Source organism: Mya arenaria, chromosome 1, assembly GCF_026914265.1.
Source record: "Mya arenaria isolate MELC-2E11 chromosome 1, ASM2691426v1".
Taxonomy (NCBI): domain Eukaryota; kingdom Metazoa; phylum Mollusca; class Bivalvia; order Myida; family Myidae; genus Mya; species Mya arenaria.
The window spans coordinates 25,014,183-25,039,926 of NC_069122.1; the positions used below are offsets into that span (position 1 = coordinate 25,014,183).

Below are 25,744 nucleotides of genomic sequence, written 5' to 3' on the forward strand. Positions count from 1 at the left end.
AGAAGGACCAGGAAAATATTTAGGCCAGAGTTTTTATATATATCGTTTTACGGGAGCGCCGTACCTAAATATTGCAAAACCCAAATAAGAAAAAGATTCAAATTCCTAACTTTATTTATATTTTTTCCGCCGCCCGTTTCTTCGATCTCCGATAGAAAATAAAAATTAGTGTTATTTAACCTATTTAACCTAATGCTAATTTCACAACAACAAAAAAATATCGCGCACAATTTTCAAGATGGCGGAAGCCGGCGCTTTTGCTTATGATGTCAACTGAAATATGTTTTATTGTTTTGTGATATCACATGCATATTATATGCAATGATGAAAATATAACTTGAAACTTGCTTATTATCATCATCTAAGCGCTTGTAAGGAAAATGGCTGCCTTTTACGAAATTTTAAAGGGGATTGAGTTTGAAGACTTATACTGTTGTTCATAAAATCAGGCATTTTGATATTTCGGAACGGAATTATATTTTCTTTATACCAAAGCATAAAATCACTTAAATATTTCTGTGTGTAGACCTGTTTACATGGGGATACACTGAGAATTAGAATTTGCTGTACAGTTTCTGACTACAGACGAAGACGAGAATGTGACATTGGATTTGGCTCGTTTGTCTAAAGACAATAAACTTATACCAACATATTGCATACCATTTTAATGGGCTTTGACTCCTCTTTTCATGTCACCCATTTTAAAATGGATTGTATGTATGTTGATTAAGAAACTAAACCAAATGGAATCTACAGTGAAATCTGGTAAGTTTGAGTTACATACCTTGTTTCTTTTCTTGTACATCATAGACATTAAATTTCTTCAGATGTGTTGTTTATCTCAATATATGTAACCAAAATGATATTAATCAACATTTGAGACACAAACAATGTGCCAGATGCCTCATGTTTTGCCAGTTTCAGTGACTATTAGAAGCACTACAAAAGTATAGATGCTCATATTAAAATCATGCATATATAAATAAAAAAAACTATATACTAATTTATGTGTATTTTTATTTAACAGTGAAGTGTTTAATACTTTGGAGTCATAGTTGAAGAATATATTTAAATTGGTGTAAATCAGTTGACTAATAATGTGGCATTTAAGGAGTAAAATAAATATCCAAATATTAAAAAAAGTTCCTTAAACATGCATTATGCACCAGATTATGCACCAGTCAATTGTACCACGGCCCTCCAGGTCCGGGGTTATATAGGGGATAATGAGAGAAATGGGCCGTGATTTTATCTTCCAGGTCGCCCCACAGTGCCTAGTGAATGTGGTGGTTTTGTTTTTTCGCCAAAATTATGGGGAATGGGCCTCACCTTGGGGTGGGGGGGAATAAGGTGGGGATTTGACCAGTAGTTTGTCCCCACAGGGCAGGTTTTACCAAGAATTGGCCGAACCTGGGTCGGGCATGGTTACAATTGACTGGTGCATTATTGTGGCTTCTTGTGAAAATGACATCTTGTTTTGACTTTATTATACAGATCTATTATACAACAGGCAGTATGGAGTACAAAACAAGTGTGCACAACTTCAAAACATACATTCTATAAAAGTTTGCGAAAAAAAGAAAAATATACGGAAAATCCATCTTTTTCTTAATTTTATTCCCTCCTCCTGGCGCTATTTTTTGAAAAATTTCCCGTAAAACGAAAAATAAAAAACTCTGGCCTTAATGTGCATGATATTTAAACTGTTGTAATTGCCGCAAGTTGAAAAGAAGTATGAATAATACTAAAACATCAGTTGATTTCAATACAAGTGTTTCATTCTAGCCAAAAAAAAAATATATATATATATATATACATGGGTGAAAGTTGCAAATTTTCAAAATACTGTAAATTTAAGCTGGGGACCAGGGGACCGCAGGGCCCCTGGTGGGTCCAGGGCAAAGCCCTGGCAAGGGGTCCAGGGGGCCAGAGGCCCCCAGAAGCTCCAGGAATTAAGCATTTAAAAACACATTGCAAAGCCTTTCCTGACTTTTAATCAATGAAATCTATGTTGTATATTTATGATATTTCTGGCAGCTTTTGTCAACATACATAAAGCCCCTTACAAAAACATCCCTCAATACTTAAATTCTTGCTCATTAATCAAGAATTCATTTTACTCTGTAATTCATACAATAAAATAGTTGATTGTTTTCCCACACAGACTGCAAAAAGCCACATCACAAACTTTTATCTTTTGGAGCCAATCAGACCATTTCACACCCTTCGAATCGTCTTTTGACATTCATTGCCACCTCCATTTGTTTTTCGCAGGCTGTTCAAGCTCTTTCGTATTATACCCTGGGGGTAGAAACTGCATTGTTCAATTTTGACAGCAGTATTTCGATTTATTTCTTAGTTAATTTTGCCTCCAATTTGCGGTATGTCGTAAAAGTGGTACTGACCGTAAATATTTGGCGAAAACCGGCTTATTCTGCCATCCAAGTTTTTGTTGGCGCGGAAACTGCCGAGGTTATTCGGAGAACATCAGAATGACGATGCTTTTTTACGAAATGAAATGACTGTTTTCGGAAACGTTCGGCTGATATCACCGACAGAATTTTACTACACTTGGCAACGCTATTTATAGAACGAAATTGGGAACCAGTAAATTTAACAACTTTGTTTTGTCTTCGACTTTGAGTAGATCGCGTTGTTGATGATGGGGTACCCCCCCCCCCCCCCCCCCCCCCCTTAAAAACTCACTGGATTTACCCGATTTGGAAAAATGACCACTGAGAAGACTGAAAATACGGAATTCCGTATTATTACGGAAAACTTTCACCCACGTATATATTTGTTTATCTACATCAATAATTGATATCATCATGAATTAAATTACAGTTCAGCATTGCTTTATTACTTCATTATACATTTACTCATAAGTTAAAATCTCTAAATCTTGATTTCAGGATTAATCCTGAACTCTATAGCCCCTGTTAAAGCATTAAGCTCACATATACGCCAATACAAATGAGAGGGATGAGGTGGGGGGGTTTTAACATACAAGTACGGAAAAATATTGACGTCATGACATCATTTTATTAGAAGATGTATCTTCAGAACATTCCAGCCTTTGATAATTTTACAATTGATAATCAAACTATAAACATAGCGGCAAAACCAGGTTTTTAATATGGGTAATCAAAAATTATAGCAAAATAAATTCTTGTTTGAGTCAGAAAAAAGTGGCAGTCAAAAGTAATTGGGCAAAAATCAATTTTCTATTTTAAATAACAGTGACGTTGAGCCTAACCCCAACCCCCTCAAAAGCCATCCCAAGCTAGCTTGTCACATAAGCTACCCACACACCAACTTTTATTACTATCCATCAAATCAAGTTATTGGGCGAAAACCAATATTTCGGCCATTTTTGTTTTTTTAGCAACTGACCTTGACCTTGATCCCACCCAATTTAAAGCAATCCCAAGCTACCTATTCACATAAGTTACCTACTCACCAACTTTCATAACTATACATCAATGCTAGCCCAAGATAAAGGGCGGAAATATAGTAACACTGACCATGACCCTACTCCCTCCCCCCTCAAAAGCAATCCAAAGCCCTCGCTTCACATAAGCTACCTACACACCAACTTTCATCACTATCTATCAATATTTATCAATTCTTACTTAATTATTGGGCAGAAACCATTTTTCTATTTTAAGTAACAGTGACCTTGATCCCAACGACCCTGAAAAGAAATCCCAAGCTAGCTCTTTATATCAGCTACCTACACAACAACTTTCTGAAGTTTCATGACTATCCATCAATGCTAGCCTTAGTCATTGGGGGGAAACCAACGTTTCCAACATTTTTGTATTTTTAGTAATGGTGACCTTGACCTTGATCCCACCCAATTAGCAATCCCAAGCTAGCTCTTCATAAAACCTTTCTACACACCAACTTTCATTACTATCCATCAATTCTTACTCAAGTCATTTGGCGGAAACCATTTTTTATTTTTTAGTAACAGTGACCCTGACCCCCCTCAAAAGTAACCCATGCTAGCTCTTCACATAAGCTATCTTAACACCAACTTTCATAACAATACATCAATGGTAGCTCAAGTTAATTGGTGGAAACCAATATTATATTACATATTTCCTAAGTGGTCAAACATATTGAATGACCAGATTAAGTTCCAAAACTGAATGAAATTTTGTAGATTTATAGAATGAACTTGATGATGCAGAGGTCCCACTCACATAAAATAATACGAAAAATCACGCAAAAAAATAATAAAAATAATAATCACGCATACATTTTTCACACGAGATAAAGCGCGTCCGAAAATCATGGGGGCGAATATTGATTTTGTTGGAATCCCACACCACGTTCTAAAATTAGACATGACAAATACTATCTAGTCCCATTGATTGGCTAAACCGCAGATTCTGCTTGGTGACGTCATTACAATGTAGATGGGTTATAACTTTTTACGCCTAGCGAAATGAATGATAAGCAGCAAAACATTGCAACCAATCTGCACACGGGAATTCCGTCTGCATCCAAAATGTTGATGCAATCGAAGCTGACAGCGTTTGGTTTTAGAGAAAACAAATTGAAATCATCAAGTAAACCCAGTGATTTTTATTTAAATTTTCAAAACCACATGTGGCTTTACAATTGGGAAAATAAGCGCGTTAATTCCCAAAATTGGGAAAATACAATGAACATTAAAATGGTCATTTAAAATAACCAGTAACAAAGACACCTATTAAAACTGTTTCAACTCTCTTTAATGACAATTACTATCATCAAAACATGTAAAATATGATTTTTGTGCCAAAGATTAAGCATTATCACTTTCTCACCAAACAAATTGCAATTTCAGCTTTCTGGTCTTGTGATATGTTAATTAAATGCAAGATCTTAAAAAACCCAATAAACAAAGTTACACTGAAATCATACATATTTTTAGTAACAAAAAAACATTGTACTTTGAGCATAATTATTAATACAATCTCTTAAATTGCAGTTACTATCATAAAAACATGAGCAACTCGTCATGTAAAATACAAATTCAATGAACATTAAAATCATACATAAGAAACAAAGAATAATACTGAAATGTATTGTAATTAGAACATCACTTATTATTTGTTATTGTTTGCCGGAAAGTTGAAGTAAAAACGTCGATAATCGTAAACAAATTGATCTGTGTCTTTATGCGAATTACCTGCGTCTCGGTGATGATGATCTGAAAGAAATGGTGTAATTTCCCGGCCCTATCCCGGATCGAACGGAGTCCTGCTATTGTTGAGCGTTCACATCGTGTTTAAAATGCATTGTTTTACGAAATAAAAACAAAAAGCACAATTCATATGTGTATTTTTTGTTTCATTTCTGAGGGGAATTGCTTACCTTTTTTTTGGAAAATATGACTATTTTGGGGGAAAATTGGACGATTTTCGGCGAGGGGAAACAGCCGTAAATTTCATGAAAAAAAATCACTGAATCCGAACAATGAACCTGTGCAATCTTCAGGCGATGAAACAAGAGTGCAAACATTAAGAAAAGGTATCCAAAAAGATTTCAGAATAAGTGGTTTGCTGAATTTTCGTGGCTCAAATATGACTCGGAAAAAAGTCTAATGCATTGTTTGACATGCTTAAAACAGAATACGAAAAGTACAGCAAATGTTTTTATAACTAACTTTTCAATAAAAAAAAAACAAGCATTTTCAGTGAAAAGATATCCCCCGCCAACGATGGCTTGTTTGTGCTTGATGGCTTGTTTGTGCTTGAAGGTTAAAAAATCTCAGAAAGAATAAGATAAGCACATTGGTTTTACTGAGAAACGGCTGCAAACAATGATTTTTTAATGAATCAAGGGCAATTACTCTAAGGAAAATTGACCAATCCAATAGAAAAATAGACAGGCATCATCACAGTATGTTGGTTCTTATTTATTCCAAGTGTCATGAAATTCTACCAGCTAGTTGCATAGAAAAGGCTGCAAACATGGATCTTTTAATAAATCAAGGGCAAATAACTCAAATAGAAATTACACAATCCAAAATATAAATAGACAGGCATCATCGCAGTATGTTGGTTCATATTTATTTCAAGTTTCAAGAATTTCTACCAACTAGTTACTGAGAAATGGCTGTAAATGAGTTTTTCAAAAAATCAAGGGCAATAACTCAAGTACAATTGACCAATCCAAAAAAAAAAAATGAACAGGCATCATCCCAGTATAGTAATTCATATTTATTTTAAGTTTCATGAAATTCTGCCAGCTAGTGACTGAGAAATGGCTGTGAATGTGCATTTTTCAAAAAATCAAGGGCAATAACTCCAAGGACAATTGACCAATCAATTTTTTTTTGGACGGGCATCATTCCAGTATTGTGGTTCATATTCATTTTAAGTTTCATGAAATTATACTGGCTAGTTACTGAGAAAACGCAGGTGACAGACGGAAGGAAGGAAGGACGGACGAAAGACAGACGGACGGACAACGCCATTTCAATATCCCCCTCCCTATTTCATAGGCGGGGGATAATAAAATATTTATTTATTTCATACCCCCCAAAATTGCATTTTACCCCCAATTTTCGTACCCAGGGGGTAAATTTACCCTTGAACAAAATAGTAAGTGGGAACTCTGATGATGGTATATAATATGCTGCAACAGTTATATTATGTGTAAGTATTTTATGGTATTTTTAATGATCTTTTAATTATATTCAATCATCCCGCCATCACTGATGGAAAATAATTGAAAATATCTTTATTTCAATGATTGTTCATGTATATCCAGGCGCTCAACGATGACAATTTGATTATATTCAATTATCGCACCATCACTAATTGAAGTATGTATATTTCAATGATCATTCATGTGCATCTAATACAACCTCTATACAACTCCCAAAATTATTTCATTATCAGCCAAAATTTTAACAGATTGCTCAATTATATGTATTCATGATTGGATCATTTGTCATTTCATTTACTTAAAACTTTTAGTGGCTTGAAAGCCCCTTGCCAGATATTTTTGAAACATCGAACTTCAGCAGCAAGTGAACAACAACAACAACAAAAATAAAGTTGAACTTAAATATCAATTTCCTTTAATAATAGAACACATAATTTAACCTGTACATTTTGACCTCCAGTGTTAACATGTACATTTTGACCTCCAGTGGCTTACCTTGCCCAGCATTTGTACCAGTATTCCCCAACATTTCAGCACATAAAGCTGCTGACCATCATTAAACAGTCTCTTCAGATTCGGAACAATCATCTGAAACAAACATGATCATCTTTATTTTAAGGCGTAAGTTTCAAGCAATAACTCCTTAGCCTCTACAGAGCTTTTAGACTCACAAATAATGCCAAAGGGAATTAGTATAGTCTTTGTTAATGCCAACATCTAATTACCAACCGCAAACGGTTTAAGTGTATATTTTAAATTCACTCTGGATGATCAACTAATTTCTATTTTATTTCTTTGGTTAATAAATCCTTGGCAAGCCTAACTCATATTGAAACACCAGGATTGAGTTATGCTGGGATTTGGTTACATTCTCCATCCTGGTTTGCCTGGTTACACAGCGACATTAACTTTATTGTCAATAAAATATTAATTTGTCATCTTCAATAAACCTGGGGCGGCCCCTGTGGTTGATTTACACGGGGACTCTTAAGATTCACTGTGCTACATATCAGCATCTTATTAATACACACATGATCCTGAATTATAATGGTAAAAACCTGTATAAAACCCTGTTCATGCAGCGCTATCAGCGCATTGATTTTATGCTACCAACCTTCATAATAAACTTTTGTCAGAAGTCAATATTTCAAACATAATATAAGACAAACCTAATTGTTGAGTTTAACACTTATTTAATTTCATTACCTGTTTTATTGTCATTTTCAAGTCAGCTGTAAGCTGTCTTTGGCACAATATCAGGTGTTCCAAGTTTGCTGTGATGACCTGAATAGCGTGTTCCCGCACCTTTATAGCTGCATGCGTTAACAAGGGAACAACTATCCCACCCCACTCTCGCGTCTTGGTTATGGTCTCATTTTCTGCTTGTTTCAACAGTCTGAAAAAAAACAACAACTGTTATTACATTTTTCTACAGAGAGAGATGACTGCTAAATGGACCTTGACAGAACCATAAACCCTTTTCCAGAGAATAATAGATCTGGGACCTCTTATTTTAATCTGTTTGTTCAATTCAAAATTGTTCAAGCCCTACAACAAGTTTCAATCTCCAAGTTTCAGCTCAACCTTTCGTGTTTTCTACTAAACAAATAGTCGTGGTAGTTGTATCAATACTGGCAGACATTATAATCGCTCACCTTATTTAAAATAAGAAGATATTCCTAGGGCAGAGCCAATTATGAACCCAGGGTTACCATTTAAAAAACTTAGTGGAGAACCACTTGATGATGTTATATATACCAAATAAACTCACTCTAGCCAATGCATTTAATGAGAAGATTTTTAAATTTTCCCTTTATTATCAAGTCACTACACCACTGATGTAGGAAACATTGAAACAATGGAAAACAATAAGACAAGATATGTGAACCCTGACTAAAGTTATTCAGATTCAACCATTCTTTTATTTTTAGTAACAGTGACCTTGACCTTGACCCTTGAAGCTCTATACGCAATCCCATGAAAGGTCTCCAATAACTCTTCCTATATAGCAAGTTTGGTCAAGATATGTGAACCCTGACTAAAGTTATTCAGTTTCAACCATTCTTCTATTTTTAGAAACAGTGACCTTGACCCTAGGGACCCCAAACCCAATCCCATGAAAGGTCTACATAAACTCTTCCTTCATACCAAATTTTGTCAAGATATGAACCCTAACTAAAGTTATTGAGTTTCAACTGTTTTTCTTTTTTTAGTAACAGTGACCTTGACCTTGACCATAGGGGTCCTGTGAAGGCCTCCATAAACTCTTCCTTTATACCAAGTTGGGTCAAGATATGTGAACCCTGACTACAGTTATTCAGTTTCAACAGTTTTTTTATTTGTAGTAACAGTGACCTTGACCTTGACCCTAGGGACCCCAAACGCAATCCCATGAAAGCTTTCCATAAACTCTTCCTTTATACCAAGTTGGGTCAAGATATGTCAACCCTTACTGAAATTATTCAGTTTTATAGGTGAGTTTGAAGTCGCCCGGCCAGCCACACAGCCGCCCAAACAACGACGTTCGTCATTCTAATAACAAGGTTTCACTATGTGAAAACCTGGCTAATAAGGTGACTTGCTAAAGCAATCTGGACCAAAGTACCATCTGTTGAATGCTTATCAAGGCAAGAACCTTTATATTCACCGACATAGTTTGATTGAGAACTGATTAAGCTCTTACCTGTTGCTTCCATAATGATGGTGGAATTAACAAGAGGGCCATATTGGCCCTAATTCGCTCACCTGAGTAAAAGAGTTTAACCTTTGTAATCAATATAGCTTGATATTTGTTCTCAAAGAATATTGAAAAAGATACTGATCAAACATGTTGCCTGGATAATCAATGACAGGACTTGTCACAGTTGCCTGCACACTGACTGGACATGTCACAGTTTCCTGCACACTGACAGGACTTGGTAATTGGCTTCACACTGACAGGATTTCGTTCAGTTGCCTGCACACTGACAAGACTTGATGATTGACTGCACACTGACAGAATTTGATTCTCACCTGCACACTGACAGGACTTTTGTTGTTGTTGTTGATCAATCATGACCTTTGGTGTATTTTTGTAGAGGGTCACTTAAGGAAGCTTTCTGTAAAGTTTAATTAAATTTGGACTGGTAATTTTAGAGGAGATGTTTTTTTAAAGCAAAATAGGAAGTTGGCCATTTTGTTGTTGTTGCTGTTGTTGTTGCTGATCAATCGTAACCCCTTGTTGTATTTTTGTAGAAGGTCACCCAAGGAAGCTTCCTGTAAAGTTTCATTGAATTTGGACTAGTAGTTTCAGAGGAGATGCTTTTTAAAGCAAAACAGGCAGTCGTCCATTTTGTTGTTGTTGTTGTTAATCAATCGTGACCCCTTGTTGTATTTTTGTAGAAGGTCACCCAAGGAAGCTTCCTGTAAAGTTTCATTGAATTTGGACTAGTAGTTTCAGAGGAGATACTTTTTAAAGCAAAACAGGAAGTCGGCCATTTTGTTGTTGTTGTTGTTAATCAATCGTGACCCCTTGTATTTTTGTAGAGGGACACCCGAGGAAGCTTCCTGTGAAGTTTCATTGAATTTGGCAAGGTAGTTTCAGAGGAGATGTTTTTTAAGCAATTGTTGACGGACGGACGTTCTCACATATCAACCTTTGTTAGGTACTTTACCATTACTCCCATTATAAAAATATACCCACTAAAGCCCTACTAACCCTAACTTACCAAACCCAACAAGGGCTACCCAACAAATTGATCTTCTATAAGTAATGAAGGAATTACTACCCAATATATACCCATTCGTGTGTGTGGACTGACGACGGACTAAGACCGATCACAATAGCTCACTTTGAGCTAAAAATGTGGGTCAATGTCAAAAATGTTTCAAAAACTGTACACATGATCCAAATTGCATTGCTGCAGGTTCAAAAATGAAAATGTAGGCCAAAAGATAACAGTCAAGGTCATCTGAGGACAACATTGATGTCTGTTTCAAAAACTGGTGCAAATTGCATTCCTGCAGCTTCAAAAATAAGGAAGAAGGTCAAAAGGGTACTATCAAGGTCATCTAAACATTGATAACAGTTTTCAAAATGGTGCATATTCATAAAGAGCTGTCACAGAGACAGCGTGCTCGACTATTTCGCCGCTTTTCAGTGTAAGGATTGAAAAGTTTTGGCAAAACATGAATGGATCACTGTAAAATTAGATTTGAATGATGCCTGGGAAGATTTGCGTAAAAATCAAAAACATTCAGCCTTCAATGAAATACAGACTTGATGGAAATAGCATGCAATACATTAAAGGACATTAAAGGATTATAGGTTGAATACAATAATATTCTAAGGCCAATAATAAAGAGCCATTTTGCAAAAAATACAGTTACAGGTTGGGTGGTAGAGTATCATTGTATAAAGCCTCAATGCAATACATCAAGTAGTTGCTTAGACATTAACCTATGTGTTCTAAAAATACAAAACCTTAACCAGAATTTTTAAATTGCATAATAAAGGGGCAACCATTATATAATATGCAAGATAGAGTTATCTTACTTGATTAATTAAATAGGTTGAATGGTTGGGGGCCTGTGTATAAAGTTTTAATGCAATACATTATGTATTCCTGTGGTATTGACTTAAATGTGGTTACATGCAAAACTTTAACCAGAATTTCTATGTCGAATAATAAAGGGCAATTATTTTGCATTAAATGCAAACTACAGTTATCTAACTTGGTCAATTTGGTAGGTTGAATGGTTGAGTACCATTGTATAAAGTCTCAATGCAATATATCAAGTAGTTGCTGAGATATTAACCTATGTGTGCTTACATGCAAAACCTTAACCAGAATTTCTAAGACGAACAATAAAGGGCAATTATTTGCATTAAATGCAAACTACAGTTATCTAACTTGGTTAATTTGGTAGGTTGGATAGTTGAGTACCATTGTATAAAGTCTCAATGCAATATATCAAGTAGTTGCTGAGATATTAACCTATGTGTGCTTACATGCAAAACCTTAACCAGAATTTCTAAGACATCAATAAAGGGCAATTATTTGCATTAAATGCAAACTAAAGTTATCTAACTTGGTTAATTTAGTAGGTTGGATGGTTGACTACCATTGTATGGAGTCTCAGTGCAATACATCAAGTAGTTGCTGAGATATTAACCTATGTGTGCTTACATGCAAAACCTTAACCAGAATTTCTAAGACGAACAATAAAGGGCAATTATTTGCATTAAATGCAAACTACAGTTATCTAACTAGGTTTATTTGGTAGGTTGGATGGTTGAGTACCATTGTATTAAGTCTCAATGCAATACATCAAGTAGTTGCTGAGATATTAACCTATGTGTGCTTACATGCAAAACCTTAACCAGAATTTCTAAGTCAAATAATAAAGGCCCATTTTTTTGCATTATATTCAAATAATTGTTATCTTACTTCATTAATTTAGTAGGTTAGATAGTTGAGAATATGTGTCCATAGTTTTGATGCAATAAATGATGCATTTACTGAGATAATGACTTAAAGGTGCTTACATGCAAAACCTTAACTAAGGTGTGACGCTGAAGCCGACACCAGGGTGAGTAGTATAGCTCTCCTTATTCTTCGAATAGTCGAGCTAAAAACTGTACACATGATCCAAATGGCATTGCTGTAGCTTCAAAAATAAGAAAGTTACAAAGTCAAAAGGTCTCTTTCAAGATCATCAAAGGAAAATATTGATATTTGTTTTCACACTGTACACATGGTCCAAATTTCATTGCTGTAGATTAAAAAATAAGAAAGTAGGTCAAATGGTCACTATCAAGGTCATCCAAACACAACATTGACATTTATTTTCAAAATTGTGCATATGAAGGAAAAGGAAAATCCCCCTATCACAACAGCTGACACAAAAACAATAGCTGTCACAGTAAATGATGAATGCCCCTAAAGTGCCAACCATTGCAATGGTCAATGCAATTACTAGTATCCCATCAATCAGGAAGAGCTTTCATAACTGAACACAGGTGCAACATTTTATTTTAAAATCCCTCTGTGCATGATTCTTCTTTATGACATGGAAAAATCTTTCTTAAGATTTGACCTAGTGACCTTGATTTTGACCGGAGGTGACCTATATTCACAAATGTTCAAGACGGCATGTAGGCAAGTATACTGACAAAGTTTCATAACAATTGGATAAAAACTTTATGACATGGAATAAAAACATCAACGCAGAATTGTTAATGCCTAACTGTAAGCCTTCTTGCCCTAAAATAATATGGAGTTATGTAACCTCATTGTGTGATGGACCTGAAAAACTATGTGAAGTATTAAGTGAATTGAATGAAGGGAATTGGAGTTATAAGTGAAAAAGCCAGCCTGCCCTAAACCATTAACCAGACACAGAAGCAGACGCAAGTAGTAAAGCCTCCTTATTCTTCAAATAGTCAAGCTAAAAATCCTCTTAAATTTCATGACTCATATACTCATCCAGGGTAAGCACAAGATCCAATGCTATATTTGCAGTGTTAGGTCATAGGCCACAACTCTTCTATTACTGAAGGCAGCCCACAACATCACATATTGATCTTTGATGTTGAAGATGATCTTTATAAGCTTTTAGCTTCCAATCAAATTCTTAAATATTTAGAATGAAATATATGTTGCCACTTTTTAATTTTCATGAAATAAATATGTTTAAACCAACATCACACGTTAACTTACATACTCGTTAACATTCCTTTAAAGTTTGGTGACTTTGGCTCACATACTTTTGGAGATATGAAAAACAAGGTTATATAATCTAGATTTTATATTTTAACTTATCAAAGGCCATAACAATACACTTAATGGATGCAACCACACACAAAACCCCAGGTGCACAACTCCATATTCTGCTTAATCCTGTAAATTTCATCACCATTTGTAAAAATACAAAATTCAAGCGAGACAAGCTCGCATACCCTGTAGGCTATTTTTGTGTTCAGCATAATAATTAGACACCAACACATAACTAACCTGTCAACAACATTTAGACACTCGTTTTCCACAGTCATAGATTGGCCGCGCCACTTTTCCATAGCCAGCGTCACACTGGATAAAATGTCCTCTACCTGTTGTGGAAATAGTTGAAACATGTTGGTTCATAATAAATTGTAGAGGGTCATTTGTCATGATAAATAGCACTGTCGGGCCATTAATAATCAAGACACAAATGGGGCAACGCGACAATAAAGCCAGATTTTTTGATTTGACAATGCAATTTTGCAAACCTAAGATTTGAGCTAGTGACCTAGCATTTTAACCGAGAAGACCCATAGTTATACTTATCAGAGATATGTTAATACAAATAAAACAGTTGGAGTTTCATGAAGATCAACAGAAACTATTCCATTTGTGTTAGGAAAAAAAAAATCAGCTTTTCCTAATAGTAAGTCCCAGATCCCAGATACCTAGATATTGATGCAGATGACACACTTCCAACATCTAAGAGTTCATACACACATATTTTTTTAAAAGTTAATTATTTAAAAAGGGAAAAAAACACATCAAGAGTCTACACCAAATCGTTTCAGATTTCACTGTGTAAGTACAGTCGAAACTTGTTGGCTGGATATCTCATGGCTCGATATCCTCGTTGGCTCGAACCAGATTAAAAGGACCGATTTTTATTTACTCTTTGTTTCTCTTTTTTGTATTATAATTATTATCAAATTTAAATGGTTCAACAGTTTGAATAAACATGCTATCACTTTAAATTCTGTCTCTAATTGTTGTCCATCTATAAATTTCTATGCATTTTGATATAACTTATAAGCTATGTTTGTGTTACCCACTGTTTACAATTGCTTGTTTGTTGTTTTCGCATAAATGTATTTTTATCATAAATAAAAATATGAAGTGATATTTTTTAAGTATCGAATAAGTCATGTTACGAACTTAACGATGCATAACTATGTCAAATAAATACTCTTCTCTTCTCTTGCAGAGATAGCGTACCCAATAACAAACGAGGTAAATAAGACTTTTTGAATCAAATAAAAAAAAAAGAGGCCCAAAAGGGCCTACGCTCTACTGGCATGGCTTTTGTGGTCATATCAATCCAGAGCATGTATGTATGGGTAAAAGGCAACAGACATATACTTTATGTTTTGTGTTTGGGTTACCTGAAAACGTAGCACGTTCAACATCTGAGCCCAGAAAGTATTGTAAGCAGATTAGTTGCATGAACTATTTTAATATGTGCCAAGTAAAAGTCATCTGACAAAAAAAAAATGCTTTCAAAACTGTACTCATAGTAAAAATTTCTGTAGTTTAACAAGTTAAAAAAAAGTTGGTCAAAAGGTCAAAGTCAAGGGCATCCTAGGACAACATTGATCAATTTGAACAAACATTCACAATCAATTGTGCTGAGATGGATGCACGAACACACAAAAAGATTTTCAAACCTTTCCAGATTTATGTTTAACAAACCTGTAAACCCTGTGTGTGGCCAGTAATGACACCAGGGGCATAACTTAAACATTCACAATCAATTTTGTTAAGATGAATGCGCAAACTACAGAACTTAAAGCTAAAAAATGGCCTTTGGGCTTTCAACAAGAACAAGGCAGAGTAATTCACAAAATCAACTGCAGAAGCAAAAAGCAAATTGTCTCTAAATCCTAGACTTGCAAATTGTCTCCCTTAACTCTAGACTTGAATTTACATGTACATGTAAACTTGGCTAAAAATAGAATTTGCTCATGCAGCTCTGGCTAAAAATAGAAAGCATTTTTTTTAAACTTTCATGGCCCATAATCTAGGCATTCATGGGCGGACCTTGCTGGTTTTCGAAAGGAACCGAGCTCTAATGGATATCTAGATACTGTACAAGTTTCATCGAGATACAATCAAAACTGAAGACTGCATAGTGTTCACAACCAATTGTATACACAATAGCATTTTTCTATACTATCAAGGGCCATAATCTAGGCATGCATGGGCGGATCTGGCTGGTTTTCGAAAGGAACCGAGCTCTAATAGATATCTAGATACTGTACAAGTTTCATCGAGATACAATCAAAACTGAAGACTGTATCGTGTTCACAATCAATTGTATACACAATAGCATTTTTCTATACTATCAAGGGCCATAATCTAGGCATGCATGGGCGGATCTGGCTGGTTTTCGAAAGGAACCGAGCTCTAATAGATATCTAGATACTGTACAAGTTTCATCGAGATACAATCAAAACTGAAGACTGTATCGTGTTCACAAGCAATTGTTTACAGACGCACTAACGCACGACCGCACAAATGCACATACTATGTACACATTACCATCGCATAAGCTCTTCTGACTTTGGCCAGTAGAGCTAAAAAATAACACTCTGTAAGCAATCCAGCTTGGCTCGATATTTTCGAGGCTCGAAGTATTTTGGCCAGTCCCTAGAATATCGAGCCATCGAGTTTCGACTGTATGTAAGAAATTTGTGATCACCCAGGTGGGGCCAGTTTTGTCTCCAGAGGCATAACTTGAACATACTTAATAGACAACCACTAGACAATGTAACACACCAAATATATATGCACTTAGGCCTGATGGATTTTGTCAAGAAGATTTTCAAAGTTTTTCCTTCAAGAGTTCTGCATGGAATTCATTTCTCTGAACAATTTTGAAAGGGCACCACCAAACAAACACCCCTGTCAAAATTGTTCTAGCCACTTACATGGAGATGATGTTTAAAAGCAATTCAGAATTGTTGAAAGCAATTCAGAATTGTTGACCCCAGACATAGACCGATCACAATCGCTCACCTTCAGCTCTTTGTGCTCTAATGAGTTCATAACAGGGATATGGCTTGGGCCTAAGTGTGGCCAGCTTTAACCACAGAGGCATAATTTGAACAATCTTGGTAGATGACCACTAGACAATTTATCACACCAAATATCTAAGCTCTTGGCTTCATGGTTTTTTTGTCACGAAGATTTATAAAGTTTTCCTTGGTGGCTGACTGACTTGTACACTGAAGTGTACAGCTGGTAGGCCGACAGGAGTTAATTCCAAATAAACAAGATCTCGAAATCATCAGCGCTTTAAATTCGGAAAATAATGCCAATCAAAGCGCTGAAAGCGCTGCAAGACTGTCGGTGATGTAACTGACGCAAGCAAACACTACCGCAAATTTCTTTCAAATGAAACGTGATGAAATGATTTTATAAAAATGATGAACAATCTTTACGGTAGATAAAGAAGGATAAATGTGATTATAATAAGCACAAATATATTGGCCCTACTTAATCATGTATCCAATGGCCTACAAGGTTCTTAATTCAAGTTTCCTAAGTTTTAACCACTTTAAATTAGTTAAATGCATATTCCTTATGTTAAAATTGCTTCTATTTATGACGTCGCTTTTAACAGTTTCAGTAAGCAATTACATTCCTTCAGTTCATTAGGGTCTGTTGAAGCCAATGTCTTTAAAATGCAAAAACAATACAAACTATACCCAAGATTCAAGGGACAAAATAAAAATATAACTTTAAAATGATGCTCTTTCAAGCCTAAAAATGCCTCCCAGAATTTCTGTCAACAGAGTCCACATATCTACAAAATTAATTTTGTGCTTGAGTTACTTTCTTTGATATAAAAGTGAAAACAAATCTGCATGGTGCTGTGGCATCATACCATGAAAAAAAACAATATCTTGTAAATTTGTTTCTAGTTTGTTTTTATTATAAAAGTGTTAATAAATCTGCATGGTGCTGAAGAAAAAAAAACTAATGTCTTAAATTTTAAACCTGCAGCATTAATTAGCGCCATGCTGTCAAGAATGTCTGGACAATTGAATGAAATATGCATGGACCGAAATGACAGCTGGTTTTTCATTGACAAAAGATGCCTTAGAGGCAGTTTTAAGATTATGCTATTCAAAGTATGAGGGTAGTTGGTAAAGTTTTCAATCATATTCAGATAATGGCTGATATTTGCTGATAAACATGTATCCTCTTAGCAGCAGGGATAAGTAAATGACATAGTTTTAATGACCAATATTGAAGTTGTGACCTTGACCTCCAAATCCAAAGGGGTCATCTGCTGGTCACCCCAAACCTAAATTTCAAGTTTGAAGGCCATGGGTGCAGACTTGGTTGAGTTGTCACACAGGCAAGCTTTTTGCGTTCAATGTCTCTGTGACAAATAAATAGGGCTCACCTACTGGTCAGGCCAAACCCCAAAGTCAAGTTGTTGAAGGGTCATGGGTGCAGATATTATTAGTACAACCTTTAAGCATTCAAGGTCACTGTGACCTTGTCTTTTGACCCAATGACCCCTTAAATCAATAGGATCATCTAATAGTCAGGCTTAGCCTCCAGGTTGAGTTTCAGGGCCATAGGTGCAGGCATTGTCAACTTATCAGTCAGACATGCTTTGACACCTTCCTGTTCAAGGTCACTGTGACCTTTGACCATATTACCCCTAAAATCAAAAGGCGTCATCTACTGGTTAAACCAAACTTTCATGTCAAGTTTGACAATAGGTCTAGGAATTGTAGAGTTATCACCCGGAAAAGCTTTGGTCTACTGTCAGACAGACGGACGTAGCAGCCAACATGTGCAAAGCAATATACTCCTCTTCTTTGAAGGGGGCATAATAAATTGAAATTTATTAAATATTTTTGTTTATTATGTTAATTAACTTACACTACATACAACAAGTTCCATATTGATATTTTCGAATGCTCATTTATACATGTACATGGGTTTTGATCTGACTATGAACATGAAACTACATAATGATGTTCCCTCCTATCAATTCTAAATTTAAATAACCATGAGGAAAAAAAACATGTTTTCACTGCACCATGAATAAATATGTCAAACAAAATAAATGTCAAGTTATTCAAGATTAATTTAACACTGTTCTTTTGATGATTTCCTTGCATTCCTGACTGCAGGTTTTTCCCATTTTTCCACACAGATATTTCATATTGGCCTTACAAGGTCAGATCTTGAGTTGGGTCTTCATTGCTGGACACTATCTCTTTATTTCCACAGAAAACACACTGGTGCAAGTTTCACTGCAACAACTGCAAAAAAAGTTATATTATATTCTAACTGAACTCTGCATCAATATTCAATTATATTTTATTGGATTTAGGAAATGTCTTTGTTTTAAGGGTTCATATAAATTAATGCATTTTTTTTTCAATTTAATCCACTATCATGCTGGACTCTTTGACATTGATGGTTGAAACAAAGAAGGCATATGATTTGTGTACAGATTAAACATTATTAATTATAAATATGTTCTTTAATAAATAGACAAGTGGCAACAATTTCCCCAGTTAAAAAGTTTACATTTGCATATCTGCAGATTAATCAATTGCATTTCTTTTGCTTTGATCATTTAAGTCAAATGAGTTAGACATGATAACGCATTAAAATAAGAAATATATTTTTGGGTATCAAATTATAGTGTCTGCCTTCAATCTAGAAATAAATTTCTTCTCAACATATGCTAAATTATAAAAAAAATATATAAACCAAGATTTTGATTATGACATACCTGCATAGTTAGTGGTCTTCATAACTGCTCAGAAATGCTCCCTATGACAAAACTAAGTGCTGGTGTATGGCTGGGGAATAGTGCTGCTCCAAACAATAGCGCAATTCTTCCTACAGGTGGACCAACTCCTCAATATGGTTTCTGTCATGGCAATGATAACAGTATGTAACATGCCCTTTTCTATTTTCCAGAGAATGAATCCTCCAATCTAAATTACAAATTTAAGAACAAATTCATACATATGCAAGTGTAATGTTGTTAAAAACAAACCATTTAGGCCCAACAAAACTATAAGATTTTAGGTGAGAATTGAGCCAATTCAAAACATTTAGTCATTTAAAGCTGCACTCTGACAGATTTACTGTTTTTACAACTTTTGTATTTTTTGTCTTTGAATGACCTATTTTTAGCGTAAATATCTGCAAACCAGTGATATAAGACTACTGACAAAATATTAGATTGCAGACTTCCATATTTCAGGTCGAAATCTAAGGTTTTATGGCTTAAAGCGTTACTAACGATTTAAGAAAAATGCATAAAACATTTTGAACTTAAATATAAACATTTTCTGACTAATTTATTCTCAGCAATCTTATATGAATGGTTAACATGCATTTTCACATAAACTGGCCCATTCCAAGACAAAAAATAAATAAAGTAGTCAAAATGTTCAATCTGTGAGAGTGCTACACTCTCAGTCACAGATTGAATGTTTTGACAACTTCTTTTACTTTTTAGCTTGGAATAAGCTAATGAAAAGCAGTATGAAAACTGATGATATAAGACTGCTGACAAAAGATATGATCATGTTTTTTTTTATATTTACATTTGTGACTAATTGTTTTATGGTTAAAAGCATTACTAACGCTTTACTAATAATGAGATTTTTGGCATAGAACATCATCTTTTGATCGTATTAAAATAAGAAATCAGCGTTCCAATATTTTCACTTGTCTTTTTTGACTGAATTAATATAAGAAAGCAGCGATCTACTTTTTCCAGTTGTCTGTTATGACCAGTGTTCAGAAATTCGCATAATAAAATAATTCATTACAAGATCAAGAAATAAACAAGAGGCCCAAAAGGGCCTACGCTCTACTGGCATGGCTTTTGTGGTCATATCAATCCAGAGCATGTATGTATGGGTAAAAGGCAACAGACATATAGTTTATGTTTTGTGTTTGGGTTACCTGAAAACGTAGCACGTTCAACATCTGAGCCCAGAAAGTATTGTAAGCAGATTAGTTGCATGAACTATTTTAATATGTGCCAAGTAAAAGTCATCTGACAAAAAAAAAATGCTTTCAAAACTGTACTCATAGTAAAATTTTCTGTAGTTTTAAAAGTTAAAAAAAGTTGGTCAAAAGGTCAAAGTCAAGGGCATCCTAGGACAACATTGATCAATTTGAACAAACATTCACAATCAATTGTGCTGAGATGGATGCACGAACACACACAAAGATTTTCAAACCTTTCCAGATTTATGTTTACCAAACCTGTGAACCCTTGGTGTGGCCAGTAATGACACCAGGGGCATAACTTAAACATTCACAATCAATTTTGTTAAGATGAATGCGCAAACTACAGAACTTAAAGCTAAAAAATGGCCTTTGGGCTTTCAACAAGAACAAGGCAGAGTAATTCACAAAATCAACTGCAGAAGCAAAAAGCAAATTGTCTCTCAAAATCCTAGACTTGCAAATTGTCTCCCTTAACTCTAGACTTGAATTAACATATACATGTCAACTTGGCTAAAAATAGAATTCGCTCATGCAGACCTGGCTAAAAATAGAAAGCATTTCTTTAAAACTTTCATGGCCCATAATCTAGGCATTCATGGGCGGTTTCGAAAGGAACCAAGCTCTAATGGATATCTAGATACTGTACAAGTTTCATAGAGATATAATCAAAACTGAAGACTGTATCATGTTCACAACCAATTGTTTACACAATAGCATTTTTTTATACTATCAAGGGCCATAATCTAGGCATTGAAGGGCCGATCTGGCTGGTTTTCGAAAGGAACCGAGCTCTAATGGATATCTAGATACTGTACAAGTTTCATCGAGATACAATCAAAAGACTTTATCGTGTTCACAAGCAATTGTTTACAGACGCACGACCGCACGGACGCACGACCGCACGGACGCACGGATGCACATACTACGTACACATTACCATCGCATAAGCTCTTCTGGCCTTTGGCCAGTAGAGCTAAAAAAGAGTTAGTAAAACAGTCAATCTGTGAGAGTGCAGCTTAAACATTGAAAGTGATATGCATTATCAGCCAAGTGCAGACCTATTCACATCCTGGCTACACAACCAGTACATTCATCAGCTTTACTGATTCGAACCAGGCACATTTATATTGGTAGACTAGCATTTTACCAATCTGTGCTCGCCAGTAAAGTTCTCATTTAAAAATTAGAATTCAAAATGTATATACCTTAGTTCATTTTTTGCCAACACTGTTTCAACTGAACTTCCTAAATGAATGAGAAGTTTCAAAAAATAATTACAATATCTCAGCAAATACCTGCATTTATGTGTTTCTTGTGCAATCTGTCAGCTTTGGTAGGCTCATGTTTCACTTTGTCCATCTCAATACTAATAATCTTCTAGTCTGATGTATTGCCATCCGATTTTTAAGTCAGGTCAGGCAGCCATTTCAGCTTTGTTCCAGTTGATTGTATCAGATGATGTTAACAATACTAAACTTGTATCCAGGCACTTCTCAATCTGAAAGTTTACAAAAGAACATGGCCTGTAATATTTAATAAAAAAATTATAATCGTCAACCCCTGGATGATGGGTTCTAAAGTAAACCTGTGAGAAAAGATGCTACTGGTATGGTGCTTGAACCCAGGACCATGTGAACACTTGCATGGAGATCTGTCAAACTGAGCTAACCGGGTAACTGATTTTTAGGCAGTTCCCAGCTTGGCTCTACAATTGACAGGTGCATTATACATTATAAAGAAAATAAATCAAACACTTGAAGCACTAGTCCAAATAATAGTAACTTGACTGATCTTTTTACAAATTTTGAAATGGCATATCCTTTACATACATTTTTTGTTGTACCAAAAGTGGGTAGCTATTCCGATTGGGATTCCGGTCAGATAATTATCTAAAATTTGAGTTATGTACACAAAAAATAAAATGCGACGAATTATTATGAGTTTGATGAGTGTTTTCCTTCATTTCATACTGTCAAAACATAATGATATAAACTGTTATACATGAAGAGCACCTGCAAGGCTGCGGTACATAGATTTACAACAATCGGAGCCTTTTGGCCATGGTCAAGTTGTTAAAATTATATATACAAAAGGTGACTGGTCTATCTCGAAGTTAACCTGAGATGGTCCAGTTGCTATGCTAGGTAAAATGGTTGTGTTTAAATGCATTAAATGCTTGTTTTGTGAAAAAAATCTTTGCACTTACATGGTTATAACTAAAATACGAATATAAACCTTTAATATCTATTTCAAACATATAATACTTATCTAACTACGATTTCAATATCTTTCAACCCCCCCCCCCCCCACCTGTTTTGCACAAACCCGATTAGACGTAAGGGATTGTAAGAATCCCATATAACACGTCTATTTTTTTAGACTATTGAAGCACATATGTTCTTTTTTGATGGTTGAGACGTTTCAGGTTAAACAACAATTAAAAATGCAAAATAATTTTAGTGAATAATCAACTCTGAATTGAAAGTAACATGAAGATGTTGTAATGAAGAATTTGCCATATTTATATAATGTAAATATATGTATATTTTTTTTTTTTGAATCGTAAAAAGAGTCCGTCAACGTACAAATATTTAGACTAAGAGATGTAGATCAGCTAGATGTACCTTCTAGTCCAAATAATTGTACGTTGACAGATTTTTTTAACGATTTTTGACACAACAAATCCTTCACGTACAAATTGTTTTGTACGACAAGTGGGTAGTTATTCCGATCGGGATTCCGGGGTTAAAGCATATTGCGTCTATAACATTTCATAAAAACAAGAAATATTACCAGATAATGTTATTTTATATAAATTCCGTAACCAAAAAGTAATATCCAGCAAATAATTATGAGTTTGATGTTTTTTTCTTCATTTCATTCTGTCAAAACATAACAATATATACATGAAGGGCACCTGCAAGGATGCAGTTCACAATTTTACAACAATCGGAACATTTCGGCCATCAATTGTAACAACTCGCCATCTTCTGTAAGCTTCGAGATAGTCAATTCCTGTTGGATACTGGCCTAGGTGTTCCCATTGTTTGGCCATGGCCGAGTTGTTACGATTGTATTATCTCGAAGCTTATCGGAGGTGGCCGAGTTGTTACGATTGGGTCAAGTTGTTCCGCTTGGCATAATTGTTGTCTGTGTCAGTCAACTTTCCTTTCAATGGAAAGGTAAAAACTGTGTTTTAATGCATTAAATGCTTTTTTTTTTGCAAAATAGCTTTGAACTTCCATGGTAAAATATGAATATAAACCTTAATTATCTATTTCAACCATAAAATACTTCATTTAATACAATTTCAATATTTTTCAAACACTCCCGCTTTTTGCACAAACCCGTTTAGACGTTAAGGATTGGAAGAATCCCGTATAACACGTCTATCATTTCAGACTAATGTACATGTACCTTCGTGTCCGAAATCGATCACTTCCTGGCAGCTCATGTCTCCATCTAAATTTAACATTTTTAGACACATACATTGATGCCATTTTTTTCCGATTGATGTTGAAGCAATAACACTAAATACAGGTCGGTTATTTTGTAGAGGAATGTGTTTGAAGTAACATTCAATTTCATTTCCGCATAATCGCCGCCATATTGTGTATGACTTTAAAAACTACACCCTATAGTACAGAATAACAATAGGCATAACGTTGAAACACTGTGATAGTTATAATCCAAATAACTTACTCAAACAAATACAATAGTTGGATTGCTGCTGAAAATAAATCATTTGAAACATAAAAGCTATTTAACAAAATATTACATGATATGAACTCTTTAACCGCGTATGATTTATTTCTTAATAGCTTTCATTCATAAAATATGTTCTTTGCCGGGGTTTGCCGGGTCAGTCTTGAATGCCGGGATATGTGTGACGTCACACGGGGTGCAAACATGTGGTGTAGCTTACAATTGGTTGTAGGGTAAAATGACTTCGTATGTAAATGCTATACTTTCATTATTTTTAATTACTTTGTTCAATAAAACTCACCAAATTGCAAGTACAACTATACTAAGAGTAACACGCAATGTTTGTCATAAAAAAAGGCAATAACGCGTTAAATACACATAAGCAAGTACTTGACGCCCCGCATTCACGTTAGTAGTTCTGATGCTACGCAGGTGGTGGGTATTAATATATTCATGTTCAATATGTCGTGTCAGGCGACTAGTCGCGTTTCTGAAATACCGCTCTCTAAAGACTGTCAGCTTGCAGCCGACAGTCTAAAAACCAATGTTTCATGCAATATCTCATAGTTCTGTCTTGTTTACATTTTACCAGAAGTTTGGGAAGCATGTGCGAGTCAAGGAAATAAAGTGGTAGAGTTTGTTTTGAGCGGTAAATTGCTATACCAGTGAAATTAATACGAGATATAACAATTTTCAAAGTTTATAGTGTTTTAGCCAAAAATTGAAAAGGGCAAGGTGCTTTCTTAAAAGGCACTTTTGCCACTTGATAGAAATGACTTACGACACGATTTTAATCGTGTCAATTAATTAGTTTGCAACAACATCGGCATCAAAGATCGACATATAGGGGTATAACTTTCAAGTCTCAGACGAGGGGGCCCAGAAATAATGTGTCATAATGAACAGCAATTAGCACCCTGATTAGCGTGAATTATTAATCCAATCCGCGGTGATAGCCCGGCAGATTAGTGAAACAATCGTTTACATTGTGGTACAAGCACCAAAATTAACATGGAGACTCTTTTGGATCTACTTTTTCGGAAAATCCCGTTAGCCACGAAAAATTCAAAATGGCCGCTATTTTTTTCAAAATGGCCGCCATTCAAGTTAATCATTACTGTTATTATTTAACTTGACATGTATGACCAAACTAAACAGGTTTTGATCAGAAATTATTTATTTAATGCATATTTAAAAAAATAAGGTTTACAAAAAATATAATATTGATTTCCCAGGTAGTGATGTATATTTTTGTATTATTTTTGTATTTATATTTTTATGCGTTTCATTAAAAATTATAAGATTTTTATACAAAAAATCAGCTTTTTCTCTGTTATTTTCTCTTTTTTATTTAAGAACAAGTCCTGACTTTGAATAGAATCTAGCCTGCACAATTGTATTGACACAGAGCACTTGGTGGAAGTGCTGTCCAAGAGATTTGCCACATATCACCATGCTTTTTTCAGCCCTTGTCAGCAGGGCTTTCGATTTCCATTTGACATATAGTTGATAGGCCCCATATGCAACTTGCTTAGTATGCAGCACGCTTAACATGTTGAATAAAAGCTACTTGCATTGAAGGAATTGATTCATATGACCTTTGTTTT

The 25,744-nt window shown here is 35.0% G+C and overlaps 1 protein-coding gene across 2 annotated transcripts in view; it reads right to left on the bottom strand.

The window, feature by feature from the left end:
- LOC128229427 (telomere-associated protein RIF1-like) overlaps positions 1-25,744 on the bottom strand; it is a 238,016-nt gene that overhangs the window by 172,532 nt on the left and 39,740 nt on the right. For both annotated transcript variants that reach the window (XM_052941345.1, XM_052941344.1), the window contains exons 5-7: positions 13,662-13,752; positions 7,873-8,062; positions 7,162-7,254 (exon numbers count right to left, since the gene is read on the bottom strand). In XM_052941345.1, the coding sequence (XP_052797305.1) occupies positions 7,162-7,254; positions 7,873-8,062; positions 13,662-13,752 (374 nt within the window). The remainder of the gene's footprint in view (positions 1-7,161; positions 7,255-7,872; positions 8,063-13,661; positions 13,753-25,744) is intronic.